Source organism: Portunus trituberculatus, chromosome 41 (assembly GCF_017591435.1).
Source record: "Portunus trituberculatus isolate SZX2019 chromosome 41, ASM1759143v1, whole genome shotgun sequence".
Classification (NCBI taxonomy): Eukaryota; Metazoa; Arthropoda; class Malacostraca; order Decapoda; family Portunidae; genus Portunus; species Portunus trituberculatus.
Genome location: NC_059295.1, coordinates 18,004,200 through 18,026,443, shown reverse-complemented (window position 1 = coordinate 18,026,443; position 22,244 = coordinate 18,004,200). Strand labels below are relative to the sequence as shown.

At 40.8% G+C, this 22,244-nt stretch overlaps 1 protein-coding gene across 10 annotated transcripts in view; it reads right to left on the bottom strand.

The window, feature by feature from the left end:
- Positions 1 to 539: 539 nt before the first annotated feature.
- LOC123517148 (mucin-5AC-like) overlaps positions 540 to 22,244 on the bottom strand; it is a 156,413-nt gene continuing 134,708 nt past the window's right edge. For 4 of the 10 annotated variants that reach the window (XM_045277100.1, XM_045277105.1, XM_045277101.1 and 1 more), the window contains 11 exons: positions 22,005 to 22,172; positions 20,050 to 20,412; positions 17,428 to 17,565; positions 14,172 to 14,261; positions 10,729 to 10,835; positions 7,996 to 8,221; positions 5,728 to 5,857; positions 5,162 to 5,324; positions 4,368 to 4,512; positions 3,799 to 3,997; positions 540 to 3,419 (listed from right to left, as the gene is read on the bottom strand). In XM_045277100.1, the coding sequence (XP_045133035.1) occupies positions 3,273 to 3,419; positions 3,799 to 3,997; positions 4,368 to 4,512; positions 5,162 to 5,324; positions 5,728 to 5,857; positions 7,996 to 8,221; positions 10,729 to 10,835; positions 14,172 to 14,261; positions 17,428 to 17,565; positions 20,050 to 20,412; positions 22,005 to 22,172 (1,876 nt within the window). In that variant the 3' untranslated portion in view covers positions 540 to 3,272. Of the gene's footprint in view, positions 3,420 to 3,798; positions 3,998 to 4,367; positions 4,513 to 5,161; positions 5,325 to 5,727; positions 5,858 to 7,995; positions 8,222 to 8,949; positions 9,176 to 10,728; positions 10,836 to 14,171; positions 14,262 to 17,427; positions 17,566 to 20,049; positions 20,413 to 22,004; positions 22,173 to 22,244 lie in introns of all 10 variants that reach the window. The other 6 variants (XM_045277106.1, XM_045277107.1, XM_045277099.1 and 3 more) reach the window with 5 other exon arrangements.

Sequence of the window (22,244 nt, the reverse complement as noted above, 5' to 3'; positions counted from 1 at the left end):
TGTGTTTTAAAGAAGCATCATCGGCTTGTGAGGCTTGATCAAGGTAGCTCAAGACTCAGTTACTTCCTCAGGAGATGGATATCTATTACTGCTAAACAGAGGAAGGCAGTTTTTATAACAAAGTTGGTGCTTGATACCATGGCAATGAAGTAAGTAATTCGAGACCGAGGTGAAGCATGAATCAGGTACAGTACTTGGTGGCGAACACACACACACACACACACACACACAGCGAGTAAGGAAGAAAACGAGGGGCGAAAGAGTTACTGTTCAATCTTCAATGTGGAACCTTTGACTCGAAGCATCAACGCACTGAATCTCTCTCTCTCTCTCTCTCTCTCTCTCTCTCTCTCTCTCTCTCTCGTAGCTGTTCTTATAGACAAAAGTTGTTTAATAGTGATATTATTATTGATATCATTATTATCATAGTTATCATCCATCATTATCATTATTACTAGCACTACCATCGTTATTATCCATTTCTAGAACACAAACTGTGACATGCGTGACGCATGTAAGGGTAGGAGAAAGCCAAGAAATTATCGAACAGTTTTCCTTTTATTTATCATGTAGCGATTACATAAGTGTGGGACTGGGGAATAAAATAATATAATCCCTCCCCTAGAGTTACTGTATTGCCTCTGCGTTGCTCCAGCACAGAGGAACTAAGCGGAAGTTGCTCAATAACATTAGGACAATAAGAGAGAAAACAATTATTAAGTACGTAGACTGCAGCTAGAGATGAGTGAGGAGGGAGAGAAGGAAAGAACGACGTAGAAGAAAAGAAGGGTGGGGAGAGGAGGGGGAGAAATAAAGGGAAATCGAAGAAAACGAGAAGATAGACAGGACCAGGAAACTATTGAAGAGAACGTAAGCTGACGTGCGGGTCTGAGAGGGTAACTACTCAATTCCGGAAGATAACAACAAAAATGTGGCGCAAGGATGGAGATGAGGTACATACTTGCTATTGACGGTAATGATGGTGCAGGGAGCTCACATGACTTCTCCATGACTCAACCTCGCTGCTCTGTAAGTGTTCTGACGATAATAAAACTTGTCGACAGAAGTAAACACTCGCCGCCTCTTTCCGTCCGCCAAATAACGAACGGCTACAAATTAATCAGTACTATATTACGTACTTACTTCATATATTTTGGCCACTGGCATCCGTACGTGTTCACTATACAGAACATTGAAGGCATTTTTACCTTTAGACACAATAACAAATGTTCTTAAATATTAGTAAATGAATCAAAAGAAAGTAAGGGACTCGCTTTTTAAATGTGACCAATAGATTTGAGTGTGCATCATTCACAACAGTAGAGAGATGCATAATGGATACTAAGCGTAAGATTATATATATTTTTTTTTCACCGCAGAGTATACGGAATGTAATAAATTTCTCCGTTTTTCTTCATCGTTTTAAAGGATAAATACGTTGTGCGTGTGCATGTGTCTGTGTGTGAAGGAAGGAAAAGTGCGGAGGGAGAAAAGGATGAGCTAAAGAAGAAAAGAAAAGACTGAAAGCAAAACGAGAGAATATAAGTCACACACACATTCATTCACAAACGAAAAAAAAGGAAAGCATAGTTTGTTTAAACACCAGCAATGCTTCTGTGTGTGTGTGTGTGTGTGTGTGTGTGTGTGTGGCTGACCGTTAATCAAAGGGAATTATACTTGTGAAAAAGGGGAAAACAAGCACGTTAATTGACTGACATTTTGTTTATTCAGTAATATGTGTTGGTATTGCACTGTATCATTCTTCTGAGTGTGAAGGGAAACAATCTGTATTTAGGAACAACATTGAAAAGAAAAATATATTGGAAACAAACAAGTAACTTGATACACAGTTTTGAAAATGCTCTTAAATAGGAAATTAAGAGAAAAATCACATTTAATTTACGAAACTGTAGCAAAGAAAAATGGCAAAACAGAGGAGAGGAAGAAGGAGGAGGATTAGTAATTCATTAAGTAATTTAGGACCATAACAAAAGAGTCACATGAGAGAGAAGACATAATAGAAAAGGAGGAAACTATTTACATATCTACAATGATTTTTTTTTAAATTGTGGGCATGAGTATAAAGAAAATTCTTAACCACGACATGTTGAGGACTTGTATGCGTGTGCGAGTGTCCCACAAGGCAGCCCGTAAAATACCAGTCATCTTGTATTATGGTAACTTGTATTATTCTTATGAGTAAGCTTCTACCATTTCGCTACCGGGATACATAAAGGAAGTACTTAAGATCTCTCGAAGATTAAGCTAGATAGTTAGGGAATAGTGTGTGCATTCCTGTATACTGACCACTGCTGCTGATTAGTCTTAATTAAGCAGGTGTCTTTGTATTGCTTCTGTGTGTTATCACGAGAATGGATGTTGGATGCTGTGGTCTCAGTTTGGTCTTTTGTCCTCATAACTGCGAATTGAATTAAAAGTGGATGTGTTCCTCTTTTTTTTTTCTCTATTTCTCTCTTTCTTTCCTTCTTGGCCTAAAAGACACCTGAGATAGTTTGGTTCATTGTTTATTTTGTGTTTCTCTTTTAGTTGGTCTGTTGTTTGAGTGAAGGCTGATGACCTGGTTTGGTCTAATTATTGTTTGTTGTACGTGGTCCGTTTTGTTTGTGGGAAGGAGGCACACAGATACACACACATAAACACACACACACACACACACACACACACACACACACACACACACACACACACACACACACACACACACACACACAGTACACTTAATTTCATCTTCTTTTGTCAATTTGTCCCCTAAAAAAATGTAACAATAATCCATTACACACATTTTCTAAACACTTCGTCTGTACGAGTAACAAAACACACGATAATTTATGAAGAAAACGTGGTATGATACAAAAAAAAGTTCCAATGTAGCAAACAGTGACGAAGATTTCTTTTTTATTGTTGTCACCATCATCATCAATAATCATCATCATCATCATCATCATCCTTCAACGAGGTTTGCGTGAAATCTTCCTTTTATTTATTCACTTCTACTTCTTTTTACGAAACAAACACAAGATTACATCACATCACAGTCTTATGGGGGAGGGAGGGAGATGGTGGGAATGGGAGGGCAGGAGGGCATGGAGTAAAAAGGATAGGGATGGTTGAGGATTAAGGAACGGGAAGGATATATAGGATAGATAATAATAGGGTATGTGGTGGTGGGGATGGTGGTGCTGGTGGTGGTGGTGAGGACAGGGTTAGGGTAAAGGGATGAGGGAGGAGCGGGAGGGAGAGGAAGTACAGTCTTAGGGGAGGTCATTGAGTGGACTCTTGACGCCAGTGTTGCCCGTCCAGGGGTACTCATCCGGGCACTTCTGACACGTCCTCATGTATCGCACGCCGCCCTTGTGCCACACGTTGCACACCTTCTTGCTGGTGCACTTCGGGCGGTCCTGCCGGGGAGAGAAGGGTCGTTGATTGAGAAAGAAAGTTGGCTGGTTGACTGAGTAGGTTGTTATGAGTAGGTATTCTCATACGTGTGTTTTTTAAAGGACCTCCTGGTACAGTGTTTTGTTTAAAGAGCAGGAGGAGGGACAGGAGGAGGAAAGAATCGTGGTTGTGGTGGTGGTGGTAGAAGAGGAGGAAGAGAGAAAAAGAAAGAGTGCTACAGAATGAAATACCAATAAAAAGTTTAGTTACAAGTATTTTATGCAAACTGGGGGTCATAAACGCACACACACACACACACACACACACACACACACACACACACACACACACACACACACACACACACACACACACACACACACACACACACACACCACCCACCGAGTAGTTGCACTGGAAGGGGCCGAAGTTCTTCACCCTGGAGAGGGGCTGGGGGTCCCTCATCCACTGCAGGGTCTGCCAGTTAGTGACGAGCCACACGTCGTCCATGGCGGTGATGGTGTCCAGGAAGGCGATGAAGCCCTCCTTGTGGTGCGGTGTGGTGAACCAGGCAGCGTGGTAGAATAGGCCGAAGGGAGCTCTGTTTAAGAAGAAAGATGTTACGGCTCGAGTTTTATTAATTGTGCAGGAATAGAGGGAAAGTTAATGCAAGAAATTATGATGTTATTATTTATCCACCCGAACACGTACTTGAAGTTCTCTACCTGTTTCTTGTCTTAACCATCCATTTCATTTCATTTATCTTTTCATCCTGTCTCTTTCTCCATCTCTGTTCCTCACATACACTTCCTTTCCTCCCTATATACAGTTCCAACTATTGCTTCTTCATTTTCCCTATCCACACTTCCCTTACTCTCTCTTCCGCCTTCCCGAGACAAATGTATTCCTCATGCCTTTGGTTTCCCTTTAGACTTCCCATACTTCTCTTTCTTTCCTCCTCCCTCCAGTACCTGTTCGTGGTGTAGTGTCGCTCGAAGTTCTTGATGAGCATCTTGTAGACTCCCTCAGCGTCGGGTGGGGTGGTGCAAGCGTCGCCCATGGAGCAGCGGCCGCCCTTCAGGTCCTGCCACATCACCATAGGTACTTGCCACAGACCTAAAGGGAAAGGTTGGATAAGTAATTGGTTCTCTTTTTTTCCGAATTTTAAACCGGTATGTGGTGAATATTGTAAGCGTCACATAATTAGACCGACCTTATTTTTTTCTTGTTCATTAGAGTTATTAAAGTCATGTGGTCAGGATTGTATACAGTTTGCTTCAATAATTAAATTTTGCTTCTTTCTATTTTTTTTTCCCAGATAATGTAAGGTGTGTTACTCGAGTGAGAAGTGACGCCTGTGTTGTGGCTACGTGAGCAAGAAGTGACTGTTAAGGAATCCACAGTTTTGCTTCTAAGAGTGAGTATTATTATTCTTCCTTTTCTTTCTTCTGCTTCTCTTTCTTTTACTATTATTTTCTCTATTATTTCTGTTACTTTCTTATGATCGTATAAATAAGTTAAGATTGAATGTTTCTTTTGTGTCTTATTACTCTATTTCATATTGTATCAGTCAGTCTTTTATTGTTCATACTCACATTCTTATTCTCATTCTCGTTGTCACCATTATCATATGAATAAATGAATACGTTAATGAACATAAACGAAATACAATAACCAGTCAGAAAAACAGAACAGTTGTTGTAAAGCCGTTGTAAAGACTGATCCCACGAACACTTCTTTAGATCAGAATGGACAGGAGACTCACCGGGGAAGGAGTTGGTGGGGCAGGGCGGGATCATGCAGTCATGGAAGAGCCTGTAGTCGAGGGTGTAGGGCCAGCTTGGCGGGTTGTTCTCGTACACGGGCATGGAGGAGTCGTAGGTGAAGTTCTGCTCGTACAACATGCGGTACATCTTGTTGCCGCCAACCTGAGAGAGAGTAATGGTGTAGGAAACCATAACACCAAATTTATTGATAACACTACTGGGATGATCGTCATTAAATAGTAAATAAGAGGGAGGAAAACGTTCAAAAGGAGTGAATAGAAGGGAGGAGGATTTTCTAAGGAAGTGAACGAAGGAAAAAAAAGCGTTCTAAGGGAGTAAATGGAAGGGAGGAAAACATTCTAATGGAGTGAAGGGAAGGGAAGAAAACGTCCTAAGCCATTGAATGGGAGAAAGAAAAACGTTCCTTTAAAAATAATGAAAAATAAAAAGCCCTTAGGCAGCCAGCGGAAGGAAAACGTTCTTTTACACTGAATAGAAAGGAGGAAAAAATTAATAGACAATAGATAGAAAAGACTCATTAGACATCCTTGACTCTCGTACTCACAGCAAGGAAGGGAGCTCTCATGCCCCTCACGTCCTCCATCTTGACACCTCCGTAGGCTGACAGGATCTCCCTCTGGCCTGCGATCTCCTTGGCCCATTTGCTGGTGGAGAACTGCTCACCGAAACTATGCCTGAAGGAGGAGGTGAAGGAGGCGGCTCAGCGAGTGGAGTGGGAGACAGAAGCAGGGTTGGGAGGGTAGGGTGGGTGATGGTGATGTTTCCGGTTGGGTAGGTGCGGGCGAGGAGGTTTTCGTGGGTATGGGTGAGTGGTGGTGTGGTGTGGTGTTGAGAGGGGATAGGAGGGGGAGGGGTGGTGATGGTGGTGGTGGTGAGTGGTTTGCATAGTGATACTGTTTGGGTAATGATGTTATTAGTAGTGGTAATGATAGTGCTAATTTTAATTGTAATAGCAAAATATGATGTAATAATGAGCAATAATGTTAATAATAGTAATAATAGATAATGAAAAAAATAATGATAAGAATAATAGTAATAATAATATAACAACAGTACAAATCATATTGGTGCATAGAACTAAAAATAAAGAATAAAAAAAAGAAAAGAAAAGAATAGAATTAAAATTTTGAACTGATCAACCAGTGTACCATTTTCTCTCGAACGGTACCTTACTGATAACGTTGAAATAAGTAAATGAATAAATAAAGAAATAAATAGATAAATAAATAAATAAATAAATACATAAACAATGAATAAAGCTACCAAAAAGAAAACGGCATAAAACAAATAACACTAACTAAAACAAATAGTAAAATAAAAAAATAAATAAATAAAAAAAAAAAAAACATAAACGAACCAATATTTGACCTAAAGAAACATAACATTTATTATTACAAAAGAACTTAAAAATATAAAATACGAAAAAAGCATGTATATACCACTAATGAACATATACACTAGAAAAAAGAGCAAATATTATTATCTCTATTTTCCTATGCACATAATGGAGTCAAGTAGGAGTGTGGCAGTGGTAGTATTGTAGTTTTTAAACACGTGGTTCTGTGTGTCACGTTTCTCCAGTGGGATCTTGAGGTGTGTGGTGTCAGTCTCAGGTGTCACGTGGGGCATTGCACTGTGTTCAGATGTGGAGAGGGAAGTATGGAAGGAGGGAAAGAGGAGGATGTAGAAAAGGAGGAGGAGGAAGAAGAAAAGCAGCATTACGAGTAGGAAGAGATACTGTAGGTGTCATGCAGAGAGAGAGAGAGAGAGAGAGAGAGAGAGAGAGAGAGAGAGAGAGAGAGAGAGAGAGAGAGAGAGAGAGAGAGAGAGCATAGTGTTGTGCAGTTTATAATGGCTCGGAAAATAATCAGAAAGTAGCATTATATTTACATTCATAGAGAGAGAGAGAGAGAGAGAGAGAGAGAGAGAGAGAGAGAGAGAGAGAGAGAGAGAATAATGCAAGATGCAGTATAATACAATATAAATGCAAGCTAATATATACACATCCTCTTCATAATGCTTAATATCAAAAAGCTTTAAAGATTTTTCATAAATAAGAAATAGTTAAAAAAGAAAAGCCTTCCTAAGTTTAGAATAATCAGCGTTTCATTAGCTTAAGAGTTATTAGATTATATTACATTACTGCTACTTTTATTCTCAACTCCACTACTACTACTATTGCTACTATTGCTGCTACATCCTTATCAGTGGCTACGCAAAGATATAACTATAAAGAATATTTACAAAAGGGGAGAAAAAAAAATAAGAATAGAGGTATAATGCAAGGCGTTTTTGCCTTCAAACTCATGCAGTAACGTACGAATAACGACGATTCTAAAAGTAAAAAAGGGCATACTAAAAAAAAATAATAAATAAAGAACGATAGGAGATTAAAAATAGGAGCGAGAGAAGAAATATATACATAAAGATATCCTTGTAAAAGAACATTGAAATAAAACGAAGGAGGAAAGGAGTTTACAAGATAAGAGCATGATTTCTATACACATAATGCAACCAAAATATGATACAGGAAGAGGAAGTAAAGAAAAGAAGGGAGCTGAAATATCGGAGGAGGACTAAACTAGGGGAGAGAGAGAGGAGGCAATAATAATAGTAATAGTAATAGAGAAATATTGGAAATTAAGAAAAACTCAACCAAAAACAAAATAAATAAAAAAAACAACAACATTAGGAATATAGATAGAGAAACCAGCATACAAGACTAAACGTCAAAGAGAACAAGCGGACTAAGGACGCAAAGGTATGTGGGGGATGGGAGCGAAAGATAGAGAGGTAGAGGCAGATAACTTACGTGATGCTGTGGGAGGCAATCTCGTGCCCATCGGCGTAAAGGTTCTGCACTTGGGAGTAATCGGTCCATTCGTGACTCACATACATGGTGGAGAGGATGGGGCAGCCGTTGGGGTTGAGGCGGCCGTTCTCAAACAGTTCCGTGTACAGATCCTTGTTGAGGTCATTTATAGAGTCGTCGAAGGTGAGCAGAACGAGCTGGGGCGTCTCGGCAGCACTGAAACCGCCTGCACCACGGGACGAGTGTTGCGGAGACGAGACAATGGTGGAGACGGGCAGGTGGGGAGGCAAGTAGAGAAGTCGGGTACACGTGCAGGTAGACAGGCAGGCAGGCAGGCAGGCAGGGTAGTAGTAGTAGTAGGAGGAGGATGAGGTGGAAAAAAAAAGAGAAATAGGATGATAAGACACGATAAGAGTAAGGAACATATTCTCGTTTAAAATCTGGAAGGGAAATTTTTGAAAAAAAAATGAAATAAGAGGAGAAAAATCAAGAAATTTCGCGCACGTTAGATAAAAGAATCGCAAGTAGACGCTGTGGTTGCTTCTTGTATCCTGAATTGCTTCGTGGTCCTTGGCGAGTCTTGCAGCAGCTGTTATAGTCTATGTACAGTGCTCGCTGATGCTTATCCTGCTACACTATGTAGTACACTCCACGCATGCAACGAAGAGCTAGACAACACTGTACACACAACCACCAACCACCACCATCACCTCTACCACCTTCACTACAAAGCCCTCACATGCAATACACACAAACCTTCCCGCGCTCGCTAGGAAGGAGTCACGAACTAAAAATGCATAAGAGAAAGGAGAAAAACACAGTAGGAGTGAATGTGTGGGTGTCTGTAACGTGTGTCCAATATCGGTCCAAGTGAAACAGGCGGGCGACGAGGGTTCGAGTCTTGCGGTACTGGCTCGTTTCATCTCTCCTCCTCCTTCACCTTCCTATACTTACGAGACGGAGTGGGAGGCAATCTCGTGGCCCTCGGCGTAGAGATCTTGCACTTGGGAATAGTCTGTCCACTCGTGGCTCACATACATGGTAGAGGCGATGGGGCAGCCGTTGGGGTTCTTGCGGCCCACGTTGAAGAGGTCGTTATACAGGCCCTTATTGAGGTCGTTTACGGCGTCGTCAAATGTAAGGAGGACTAGCTGGGGGACCTCCACGGGTGAGAGGTCGGCTGTATGCATCATAGGGGTCATAAAGTGGCTATGTTATGCAGGGTAGTGAGTGGGTGAGTGGATGATGTGCATGTAGTAGTATATGAAAATGGTTGTTAGGGAGGTGATCTCTTTTGTTTTTATTCTAGAGGTATGGTTTGTAGTGAAGGATAAGATAATGAGGAGGATTAGACTAAAAGGAGAAGGATCTAGTTGGGAAAAGGTAGTACATGGTGTTATCTATATAAGACGACAGACAGAACACTGAGTAACATAGAACATGCATATCTATAGCTAAATTCTTGTTCTATGTTCTTGTCTAATAGACGTGGGTTAACACATAAAGTGTGTGTGTGTGTGTGTGTGTGTGTGTGTGTGTGTGTGTGTGTGTGTGTGTGTGTGTGTGTGTGTGTGTGTGTGTGTGTGTGTGTGTGTGTGTGTGTGTGTGTGTGTGTGTGTGTGTGTGCGCAAGGGTGCAAAGCTGAGCGAGTGAACAAGTACACACACACACACACACACACACACACACACACACACACACACACACACACACACACACACACACACACACACAAAGCCACTAGATACAACTACAACACATAACTAACTACTAACACTAACAAAGCCTCTACAGTGTGATTTCTTTTCCCTTTATTTTTGAGGCAGAGTACCGCACGTACACTCTCAATACAAAACTCCCTCCCTATGTGTACACTAATCATCAGACTCACCTGGACGAAGGTAAATTGTACTCGTATTTACTTTTTCTACTGGTGCGAATATAAAAAGACGAGGCTGAATCGCGGTATGTATAAACTAAATATTTAGAGACAAATCTATCTACGTGGTCTTCGCTCATAGCACTCATTATGTCAATTTGAATATTCATTATGTACAAAAAACACGTGCCATTACTCCACCATCAAGTACAAAAGAAAACTAATAATGTCAAAAGAATTGTAGATTTTTATATGAGTTGCAATTTGCTTTATTTAATCTTATATTTATTTATTTCATATCTGTAGAAAACTTGCACTGTTATGAAAACTGATAAAAGTTTTGCCGCCACGAGAGTAAGCCACGTTGAAAAGAGCATAACAATAACACTGCCGTTTTGATATAGGTTCAGTAACAGTGATTGGCAGTGTTGGAAGGTGGCGGCCGATGTGTGATTCCCGGTGCTCTGTCATAACAATCCGTGGTTCGATTCACGTCCCTATTCGTGCTACTTGTGACCTCAGAGATGCCTTGGCACTTCAAATAGACACGTGTGTTTTGTACATAACTTCAGAACTATATACGTAAATTGTAAAAGAAGTAATACGGAAAATTTACTATATATTAATCATAAGAATAGAAAAGAAAACGGGAAAGGGAGAACCTGTTTGCAGAAAAAAAAGATAAAACAGAAAATAAAGGGTACAACATAAAAGAGAAAACGAGACTTAAAAAAGGAACACTACATTTTAGTCGTAAGAACAGAAAATATTGAAAGAAAACGGAAGGGGAAGGAGAACCTGCTTAGGGAACAAAGGTGTATCAAAGAAAACTTCAATTGGAAGGGGGAACTCACCAGGAATGTCGCTGCCGCCGCAATAGCAGTCGGGGAGACGGCACTCTTTGGGGTCGCACTTAGTAGCCTTGGTGTCAGGAGTCGGGTGGGAGCGAGTGGGGGTTGGTCTGAGGGCGGCCGGGGAGGAGGTAGGTTAGAAACACAGAAGTCACGGCAGTGGTTAAAGAGAGAAAGACAGATGTATAGGTAGATTGGTATATAAGTGGATAAATGAATAGGTGGATAGATAGATAGATAGATAATAAGGTAAATAGATTGACAGATACGTATAAGTAGATAGACGGATAGATCTTAGATAAATGGAGAGAGAGAGAGAGAGAGAGAGAGAGAGAGAGAGAGAGAGAGAGAGAGAGAGAGAGAGAGAGAGAGAGAGAGAGAGTTTTATACACAGATAATCCAAGTCAATTAAGGACTAGAGATGACATCAAACCTGAAGTCATTAATAGTTAATCGTTTTCCCCTTTTTCTAGTTATACTTATGAATACCATGAAGGCTATTTACAGTACTGACATGCTGTTATACTTGTGGTTAGATTCTGTTAACTCAGAGATACCTTCACCTCAGAGAGAGAGAGAGAGAGAGAGAGAGAGAGAGAGAGAGAGAGAGAGAGAGAGAGAGTAAATAGTAATATTCAAAACCAAATATTTCGTAAGACATGCAATAATTACAATAAAAACGCAATGAGGTATTAGGAAGCTGGCATTTGGTATAGGAGAGACATGGAGGCAAGGGAGACAGACATGCTTGAGGAAGGGAGTGAGGCAAGGAAAGACAAAGTGAGGCGAGGCGAGGAGGAGGGAACAAACCAGAGATGTTAAAAAGGAAACGAAACAGCAGGAATATAAAGCTTTAGAGAGAGTGAGGGTCGATAAAGCTGCTGGTAAGTTAGTTACGGCTGAGTTTTACGTGCATGTACAGTGGCTCAGGTGAGTGATGCTGCGGTGCAATATATTTGAAGTTAGAATAGAAGAAAAGTTAATATTGGATTTTCATCATCGTCATAGTCTATTTTTTTTTTTGTGTGTTTTTTAAGTGTTCTTGATAAAAGCCGTTTAGTAGTTTATGTTTCTAGTTTACATTAGATTTCTAGATGTAAGATTGACTTAATTTTTATGATATTTTTTACTTTAGGAAACTGTACTGTACACACACACAAAATAGTAAATAGAAAATATAACTTGAAAGGTCCTTATTATTTATTTATGCATTTGTTTATTTAACCTATCTGTCAATAACTTCATGAACAAAATTAAATAAAAATTACTTGGAGAGGCTGTCTTGAATTGTTAAATTTAGTCAATATTCTCTTCTTCACTTGTCTTTCATATTTTCAATTTCTCAAGTAATTGAAGTGAACTTACAAAATATCCCAAGACAAATTATCGTATATTTCATTAAGTGGTCATGTGTTAGTAATTTTGTCATTTTTAACGTTAGAGTTCGTCAATTTTCTTAAAAGAAGCAAGATTTCCTGTGTTATGACCTTTTGACTTCTGTGAATGGAAGGATTTGAGTAACCAATCCACATACATGCTTTAATTGTTAGTAAGTTAATGGGTTAGTGAGAGAGAGAGAGAGAGAGAGAGAGAGAGAGAGAGAGAGAGAGAGAGAGAGAGAGTTTTGTATTAATTCTAAATATAGTTATATAGTTATTGTTGTTATTATTATTGTTGTTATTATTATTATTATTATTATTATTATTATTATTATTATTATTATTATTATTATTATTATTATTATTATTATTATTATTATTATTATTATTATTATTATCATCATCATCATTTAACAGCGTCAGTCAAAAGTTGTCATCAAAACACAACACACAATTCCAAATTTGCTGCTTCCAATTAGTAGTCATTGCTTTGTAGTTCAAGTCATTTGTTCGCGTCGTGTTACCAGCGTCAGCGAATCGTTCTGCTTGATTTAGACACCTTATCTATGTCACTTTTAAGATCGCTAAGTCATTCACTGTCCCACTCAGGGTCCGTAAGTCGCACGAGAGAATCATGTATCGCCGTATCGAACCGTCAGTCAGTTTCTGGTCAGTCTCGCCATTACTACTATTGTATTGCCCCAAGTGGTGAATCTTTTTCAGTCTGTATTATTCTTTATCGTGGCCTACGAAAGTCAGTCTGTCAGCTGTTGTTACCCTATTAGCCTGGTCTCTAATATACTGTATTGTTTTTCAGTCTGTCAACACTTGCAAGGATTTATTAATATCTAGCATGCACCATCAACACCACAACCATCACCACCACCACAAATATCACCACAACTACTTCCAACATTCATTTAGTTAATAGTAGCTCGATTGTATTATGAATCAATGGAAAAGTTTATTATCAGTAGCGTAACTTTGGATCATTAGAAGAGGAAATGAGAATGAGAGTTCACTAGTTCTTTGTAAACGAAGTGACCAGGTAAATATAACTTTTGGAATTGATGCACCTCATACTATGCTCCGTGTCACGACTCTGGCACAGTAGCAGCATATCTTGATCTGGCAGAGTTACTGAGTCTGACTCCGTGACACTAAGTATGAATGAATAAGGAATCTTTGTCCTCACTCTTAGCCTGGTAAAGGAAACCGAAATGTATCTTAAAAAAAATAAACAGGCATTGAAAGCGATATTTTCCTGATCACTTAAAGTACTTAGCTACTTTTTTTCCCTTCATTAGACACATGCGCATTCGCTTTATTCATCCCATGCTCACAGGACATGCTATTTAGAAACCAGGGATGATTATATAACATTGATTTGCTTGCGAATGTTAAGGCCGTGCTGTGTTAAAGTGGATTATTGATTAACAAGTTCAGTCGAATCATATATATTAGTGTACTTTCACCCTTTATTATTATGCATCATCAATTCATCCACAGACAGGACACAGGACTACACATGTATATACAAGGGAGGTAATAGTTTCAGCAGTAGGATGATAGCGATTGCACGGGGTTTGTGTTAGTAGACTAGCACGCCAGAGAAAACCAGGAAGGGGAACTACTAAGCAAGCTGGAGAGGGAGAGAGAGAGAGAGAGAGAGAGAGAGAGAGAGAGAGAGAGAGAGAGAGAGAGAGAGAGAGAGAGAGAGAGAGAGAGAGAGAGAGTGGTTGAGAGAGGGCGGGGAGGGAGGGAGGTGGTGCAGGCTTAAATTCTAATAAACAGGGTGGGATGGAGGGACTAAAGGAGATAATAAAGTAAAGAGTAATTGATAAAAGGAAACAAGTGACATTATGACAGTCGTGCGCGCTAAAATTATTCATTATCCATTTTTAAGTGATTTGTGAAGGAGGGGAAGAGAAGGAAGATGAATAGAGGAAAGAGGAGTGTGGGTAGTGGAGGGAGAGTGGCAAGGCATATATCACCGTGTTTATGGTCATCATTCATTATCATTATTATTCCTGTTCCCTCTATTTTTTTTTTTTTTTTTTTTTTTACCTCCTCGGGGGATATCGCCAAATATCGATGGAGGCGGTAGGGGCAGAAGGCGCAAGAACAGAGACCGGCTTGAGGGTAGGACGTCTACTTCTGGAACCAAGACGCAGGAAACACTCAGATGCGAGAACTACCTACGTAACACACGCACCCACTCACACACTCACACACACAAACCCGCACACGCACAGCACACACATTTACACATCTAAACTATACTACACTAAGAGACAAAAAAGGACTTATGGTAATGATCGGAGTGACAGTGGTCGGAAGGCTTATGTATATGAATAAAACAGTGTACCATATGAGTGATAGTCAAACACCAAGCATGATCGAGTCACACCAAGATGCAGGTTCATGAAGGCTTCGTCATGAGGAGGTGGGAAGTGCAATACCAACACATGCTCAAATTGTGAACCGAGAGGGTTTAAGGTTTAACGGTTTAAAGGCCGAGGGTAGCGGCCTTCACACAGGGAGAAGCATTATTGATGTTAAAGCTTTCGAACACTCTGTAGGTGTTCCGTGCAGGTATTAACCGTCCCTTCAGAACCATCCCTCTCCACCCTGTGGACACAGACGCCACACATGAACTGGACAGGGCAACCACCACTGGCTGCAGCCACAGCACCTGCCTCCAAAGGACTACTATGTAACAGAGACAAAGGCTTTAAGAGACTGTCTATTCGTCTCTTCGTGTCCGTGTAACCCAGGAACCTCTCAGTAGTGAGCCGAGCATGCTGACTATCGCGCTGCAGGATTGACGTCGCACACATAGCAGTTGTCAAAGAAAACGGAAGACTGCAGAACCCGGTGAAATTTGTCACACCAAAAATGTATGAAAAATGGACGTGGCCAGTGCAGTTTCACATACCAAACGATTCAAGGAAAAAAGGTTTACAGAATCATTTTAGTATTGTTTCCTGTTCTCTTTTGTCATTTTTGTTTGCAGATAAACTAACAATAGTAGTTTTTCAAACTTGGTTTATTAATGGGGCCAATTCGAGGTTTTATGATGACATGTGTTTTAAATGGCTGAATGCTGATCATGTTTTGAGTCTGAACACCAATGTTTCGGACTCGTGAGCCAAATACTGTGGGAAAAATAAAGTTATTTCACTCCTGGAATGAGCTGTTACATTTTTTCCTACATTTTTGGTTTTGAAAAACTGCATGTTGATCAAAGCGTGTACTGTAATATCCACCATACGGGTGTCATGTGACGTGCTCGTAGAAAATGTGAGCGCTCCAAGGAATCCTGTCTTAGAACGCACGCACTCGAAAGTAAAACAAGTGTGTCATAGAAGACGAAAAATATGGGAAGGAATGACTCATCTCGAAAGTTTCTATGTGTGAAAGAAAATTCGGCAAACACCGAAAAAAGCGCAATAATAAGCGATAAATAAATGTGAAAATCAGACTGAAATGTCGCAGGAAAGGTATGTGACGTGAAATCCATGTTCCGAAGAAGCTGTATAATTTAGAAGGACCATGTCAGAAAACAAGGGCCAGTGTTGTATAAATTCAACAGAACGAAAGAAAACGTTAGTCGGGATGTTAGTCTACTTGGGGAGTGAGGAACGGAAAATTGTAACGAAGTAAAAACGTGTGAAAAAAAAAGAAAATCATAATAATAAAAAGAGGTAAAGAATTGGAAGAGATGCTTGATTGAGAAGAGGAAAAGGGATTGGGGACTACTGTATTATTTAATGAGTATAATGAGTTTGCTTTAAGGTATACACACACAGCGAGCATGTATACACAGCGAGCGATGAGGACAGGGGAAAAAAGGAACTTAGCCAAGCGGATCACACAGTTCTGTACAGCACACACAGGGACAGTGAACGCAAGGAAAATGCAAGGTTAAAGTACACACACACACACACACACACACACACACACACACACACACACACACACACACACACACACACACACACAGGTGGACAGACACGGTTTTCAAGGATAAGGTTTGGGTTTGTATACACACATATACATACACTCATAAGGACACACGCACACGCGGACAAAAATGGTACAGACAGTTTTTATAAGGATATTAGGTATGGATAGTACACACACACACACACACACACACACACACACACACACACACACACACACACACACACACACACACACACACACTGCAACATAAAGGTTATTGTCGCATTTATCAAGTAATAATTTTACATCCAAGAAGCAAGGAAAGGGGAGGAAGGCAGGAAGGGATGGCTTATTATTTCTTTTATACAGCTGGAAGAAAACACATGGAATTATTGGCTTATGTTATTAATTCATTCAGTTTATTCATTTGTTTTTTTGGCTTTTAATGTGCTTTTTTCGGAGAGGATAAAGCTAATTGGTTTAGGATTCTATAAGGATTTTATGTGTGAAGCAATCATGGCTCACACAGCAAGCCAAGCAAGGCGGTCAATTGGCTGTTTGCAGAGGCGTTTTACTCTTCCTGCAGTATGTTGGTTACTGAGGATGAGTGAAACGCGTCCACCCCAGCCAATAGACAGACACCCACGTGCAAATTTATGGCAGGAAGACTAAGATAATTTATGTATCTTTAAAGATGGAGCAAATGGCTTATGCGCTCATCTAAAGATAGGTAGCGTTTATTTTATACGGATGGTTTATCAGGAGTGATTTAAATGCTATGTTAGTAATGTTCTTACCTATCCTGAAAGGGCTAGTTGTGATATTCAAATGCTGATAGCAATTTCTATGTTTCCTCCTCTCTTTATTGATTGTATTTTCTTTGCTGATTGCAAATGACTGTATCGAGAAGAGTTTTTTGTTATTTTTGTTGTATAAAAATCATGCCAGTGGATGCATTCATTCAAGTAAGAGAGGGAGAAACTCAAGACTTAATGACAGTATTGGACACTTGAAGATCCGCCAGCAAACTGTGAATGACACACTCAAGAACCTTTCATCGCATCGGGATTTAGGTCGTCATCAAGTAGCATTAGATTCACTTTAAAGGTCCATCACTACTTGAGAACCTTTGAACCTTACGGACTTAATTAAATCTCCATGCTGAATCATAACCAATAAATTAATCACCAATTATGAGATTATTAAGTGGCGTAACTTAATCACCAATTATGAGATTATTAAGTGGCGTTGAAGATCATTTACAACTAACCTTCCCTTTAAGCTGACGGACATTCAAGTAACCCACAGTATTGACTCATAACAAAGGTACTGGAGGGAGGAAGACAATAGCAATGGAGACGTGACAACAGACCTCTTAGGCTGGGAGTTGTCGACTGCGGGAGGTCCAGAGGCAGTGGGCTGGGACCGGGTGCTGGAGGAGGAGGAGGAGGAGGAGCGAGTGCTGCTGCTGCTGGATGACCTTGAGGGAATCGAGGGAATCGAAGGAATCCTGTTCACGATGACGAGGAGAAAAGAAGATTTGTAATGAGTGTACTGACCATGTGTGTGTGTGTGTGTGTGTGTGTGTGTGTGTGTGTGTGTGTGTGTGTGTGTGTGTGTGTGCGTGCGTGTTTGCAAGGGGAGTGTTGTATGTATATAGGTATTTTTTATCGTTTGTTTTAGGACGTCATGTGTTTATTCTTTTTCTTTTATTAACTTGCCTCGGGTCATGTTTAGGTTTCGTTTCATTGTTATTGTGTTGGTTATTTGTTTAACTCCTAACGTGTTTCAAGGGAATAGGATTTGATTTCTTTCTCTCTCCATTGTTGCTGTTTAGGTTCTGTTTTGTTTGGTTTTATTCTAATTCATAGTATATTTAAAAGGTCATTATGTTAGAAGTCACAACCCCCAAAAATAGACATATAAACATTAAGACACACACAGAAGGAAGAAAGGAACACAAAACGCTCCTACACACTAACAACAACAACAACAACAACAACAAACAAACAACGACAGCAGTAACAGAACACGGACATGTATTAAACTATCTACTCATTACAAAGTTAACTACTGAATAGCCCCATGCAGCCCACTAATGACTCATACTGTCTGGTAGAGATGATCAGTCATGCTTTATCTCGTGCCTCGCTTTGGGGAGGGAGAGGGACAGGGGGAGGTGGGGTGGAGGAGGAGAGGAGAGGGGGAGGTGGAGATGGAGGTGGAGGTGGAGGTGGAGGTGGAAAGGGAGAGGGAGAGGGAGAAGTGGAGGTGGAGAGGGGGAGGGAGAGGGAGAGATGGAGGTGGAGGAGGAGGGGGAGGGATAGGATGAAAGGAGGATGTAGGAGGAAAAGATGGAGGATCCGAAAATGAGGAGGTGGTATATCAGAAAAGAGTAGTTTGGTAGTAGGAGGGTAGGATAGTAGTAGTAGTAGTAGTAGTAGTAGTAGGAGGAGGAGGAGGAGGAGGAGGTGGTGGTGGTGGTGGTGGTGGTGGGGGCGGTGGTGATGGTGGTGGAGGAGGAGGTGGTGGTGGGAGAGGAGCAATTGGGAAGGGAAGAATTGTACAGCACACAAGCAGACAACACCCAAACACATTTAAAGCACATCGTTTAGGTGGAAAGTGTGTGTGTGTGTGTGTGTGTGTGTGTGTGTGTGTGTGTGTGTGTGTGTGTGTGTGTGTGTGTGTAGAAGTGGAGTAGGTTGTGAGTTGTTTTTAGTTTTCGTTTAATACCCATCACAATCTCTCTCTCTCTCTCTCTCTCTCTCTCTCTCTCTCTCTCTCTCTCTCTCTCTCTCTCTCTCTCTCTCTCTCTCTAAGAAGGGAAGAAAAAAGAATTACGACATTAATACCGACAAGAAAAGCCATAAAAAACACATCAATAATTCTGGTCTGTTTTAGGTTCATGCAAAGGGGAGAATTTTATCATCATAAGTTCTTTTTGTTGATTTCTTTCTTAATCAAAAGGGATAAGAAGACGAAGAGCGATGTTAGTCCTTAGTTTTCCTTGTCCATCTTCATTCATGTCTTATCTTGTTCTGTCTTGGTCACTTGAAGGCAAATTGTTTAGAGAGAAAAAGGAGCAGTTGATAGATTTTCGTTATTCGTCGTGTTGAAGTCCTCAGTTGGTTGGTTGGTTGGTTGGTTGGTTGGTTGGTTGGTTGGTTGGTTGGTTGGTTGACGGTCGGTTGGTTTTTGGAGGTTCGGAGGAGGAGGAGGTGGTGGTGGTAGAGGAGTTGACTTGACTTTAGGGACGAAGGTTAAAGGATGACGGAGGAGGAGGAGGAGGTAGGAGGAGGTTCAATTATGGAACTATGTGGATAAGGAAGGAGGAAGAAGGGAGACTTCGGTTATTGAGAGGAGAGGAGTTATAGGGAATTGTTAAGGTTGGAGGTAGGGAAGGGAGAGGTAACGTTTGGAGGGAAGTTAAGACTCGTTAAGAGAGATACAGTTCAAATCAAGGGTGGAAACAGACACAAACAGACGGACATGAAGAATTTCAGGGTTGACATTTGACAGACAGATTCGCGCAAGAGTCTAACATACAGCACTTTCTCAATCTCTATACGGGCGCCTTCATCTCATTCTTTCTCTAACCTGTGTTGTTGAATCTAAGTGTTACTGATTAACAAGAACTACCTGTGGTGTGAGGATCAGAGTTAGAGGAGGAGGAGGAGTAGGCAGGAATACATAAATATAAGACAAACAAAAAGAAACACTATAGAAACGTTATCATAGCACACTACTACAATAACACGACGGACGACTACGTATGTAATAAGAGGAAGCATTACGTATAAGTGTGGTAACCTCCTTCCCAGTGTTGTCTCTATTGCCTTAATTTGTTTCTGCTGCACTGTCGCCTTTCAGTGCCATCTAGTGAGCGGCCATGCAATCCAACAGCCATGCGAGCAGTCCCCACACCTCCGCTAGGGGAAGGCATGGGGCACAGAGAGAGAGGCGAGCTTAACCTACACACACACGATCAACATACCTCTGAGCAGTACTAGGAGAATGAGAACCGGATGAAGAGGAGGAGGAAGAGGGGAAGGAGGGGAACTGGGAGGGAGTGGGTCTCTTAAGGGCTGAGAGGGAGGAGGAGGGTCTGGTCTGGTGTGAAATAGCCTGTGGGGGTGTCCTTTCCTGTGTTGGGACTCTGAGTCGTGGCTTTTTGGCTTGGGCTCTGGCGGGCTGGGGGCGGGTCTGGGGGGCGGGGCGGGAGGCGGGGCGGGATGGGGATTGGGCAGGGTTTTGATTAAAGGAGGATGGTTGGAGGCTGGAGAAGGGGAAGGACGAGATGGGACTTGAGGGATCAAAGTCAGGGAGGCTAAAGTCGAACAACTGGGCTATTGCGTCCCTGTAACACAATAACAACACCATGAGCTCTTCTGTCCCTCCTGTTGCTGGCACTACACCTCTGCCTTTCTCTCCCACGCCCTAGATAACAAATCCCAGTGACACACACACTCACACACACAACACACACACACACACACACACACACAAACACACATACACACATTAGATCTCTATCCCAGTTTATTTGTCGTATATCGTCTGCTAGATTAATTTCTCCCTCATGATATGAAAAGAACCAGTGTGATTTAACAAAAGGTCATGAGATATTGCTTTCTCGTTACTGAAGGAGAACTTTATCATACAGACGACTACTGAACTGAATCCTAAGGGAGAGATGCAAGGAAGGAGGGCGAGGAAGAGACACTACTAAGAGACTTCGAAACTTCCTAATAGCATAACCTCTTTAAAAGCTAGATAGTAAGTGGTATTATGCTATTATAAATCTCTTACTTGGGTATCTAAGTACATCTCTGCCTCCCCGTCTTCTTTCCATTCTTCCACCCTTCCTTCCACGCCTGCTACTCTCAAGTGAAGCCTTTAAGTCTGAGCTAAAACTTGCAGTCACCCTTAAACTCCATAAGCCTTTTGTACAGACTGACACTGGGGAAAGCCTTGTCAGTGCTCCCAGACAATTCCCTTGACTGGAAATAAGTAAGACAGGGACTGAAAGATTGCATGGTATGTTATTAGATATTTGTTGTATAGGTCAAGGAAGATTAGGAGCAATGACATGACTTTTTCTTGCTTTCTCTCTTTGCAGTGACTATTTATATTGTACTTTTTATGGTGCATCTGTCTACTATTCTACGTAACCCAACTTATATGCTAGAATCTTTAGCTGCTTCAAGCCCAGGCAGTGGTCGTTTATAAGCTGTGAATGCGTGAACTCGATCTGATTTAAGTGTTCAGCCTTTTCTTGGTGACAAAAATGCACATGGTTCTTGAAAAAAAATATATATAAGAGAAAATAACTTCATCTGGGTTTGAAGTGGCAAAGAAAATTGTAGTTAGAGTGCGAGGGGAAAGTATTTGGAAGAAAGAAAAAAAATATACAAAACTGTACAATGAAATCGCACTTGATGTCTCAGGAGAGCAATCGAGACAGAAGCAAAGCAAAATAGGAACAGTGGAGCCAAGTCTCTCTGAAGAAACCTTAACTTAACGGATTCCACCTAAAGGGCCTCTAGACTCCCTATATGAGCACTGCTGACTGCTCTGCCTGGAGAACTCGCTGATTGATTGACTGTCTTACGCTTTGGGAAGAAGAAAATTCTCACCCAAAGAAACATATATATATATATATATATATATATATATATATATATATATATATATATATATATATATATATATATATATATATATATATATATATATATATATATATATATATATATATATATATATATATATATATATATATATATATATATATATATATATATATATATATATATATATATATATATAGAGAGAGAGAGAGAGAGAGAGAGAGAGAGAGAGAGAGAGAGAGAGAGAGAGGAGAGGGGAGAGTCATGAGGGACGAAAACGTTGTGAAATAGATCAATAAAGACAAGGAAAGAGGAGAACCTTGCTGTATTGGGGGAAGAAGTAGGCGACCGCAGACGAGTGGCAGCGGGGGCAGCTTTGAAGGACTGAGAGGGAGAGGTAGTGGCGCGAGAAGAGCTTGTTCGCCCCCTGGAGGTGGATCCTGACCTTCCGAAGGACTTGGAGGAAGTGGATGGAGCCACGCGAGTTCTAAAAATTCGAGGAAGAACGAACGAAGGTCTTAAGTCTTGGCAGAAAATATCAGCGCTACTTCGTGATTGG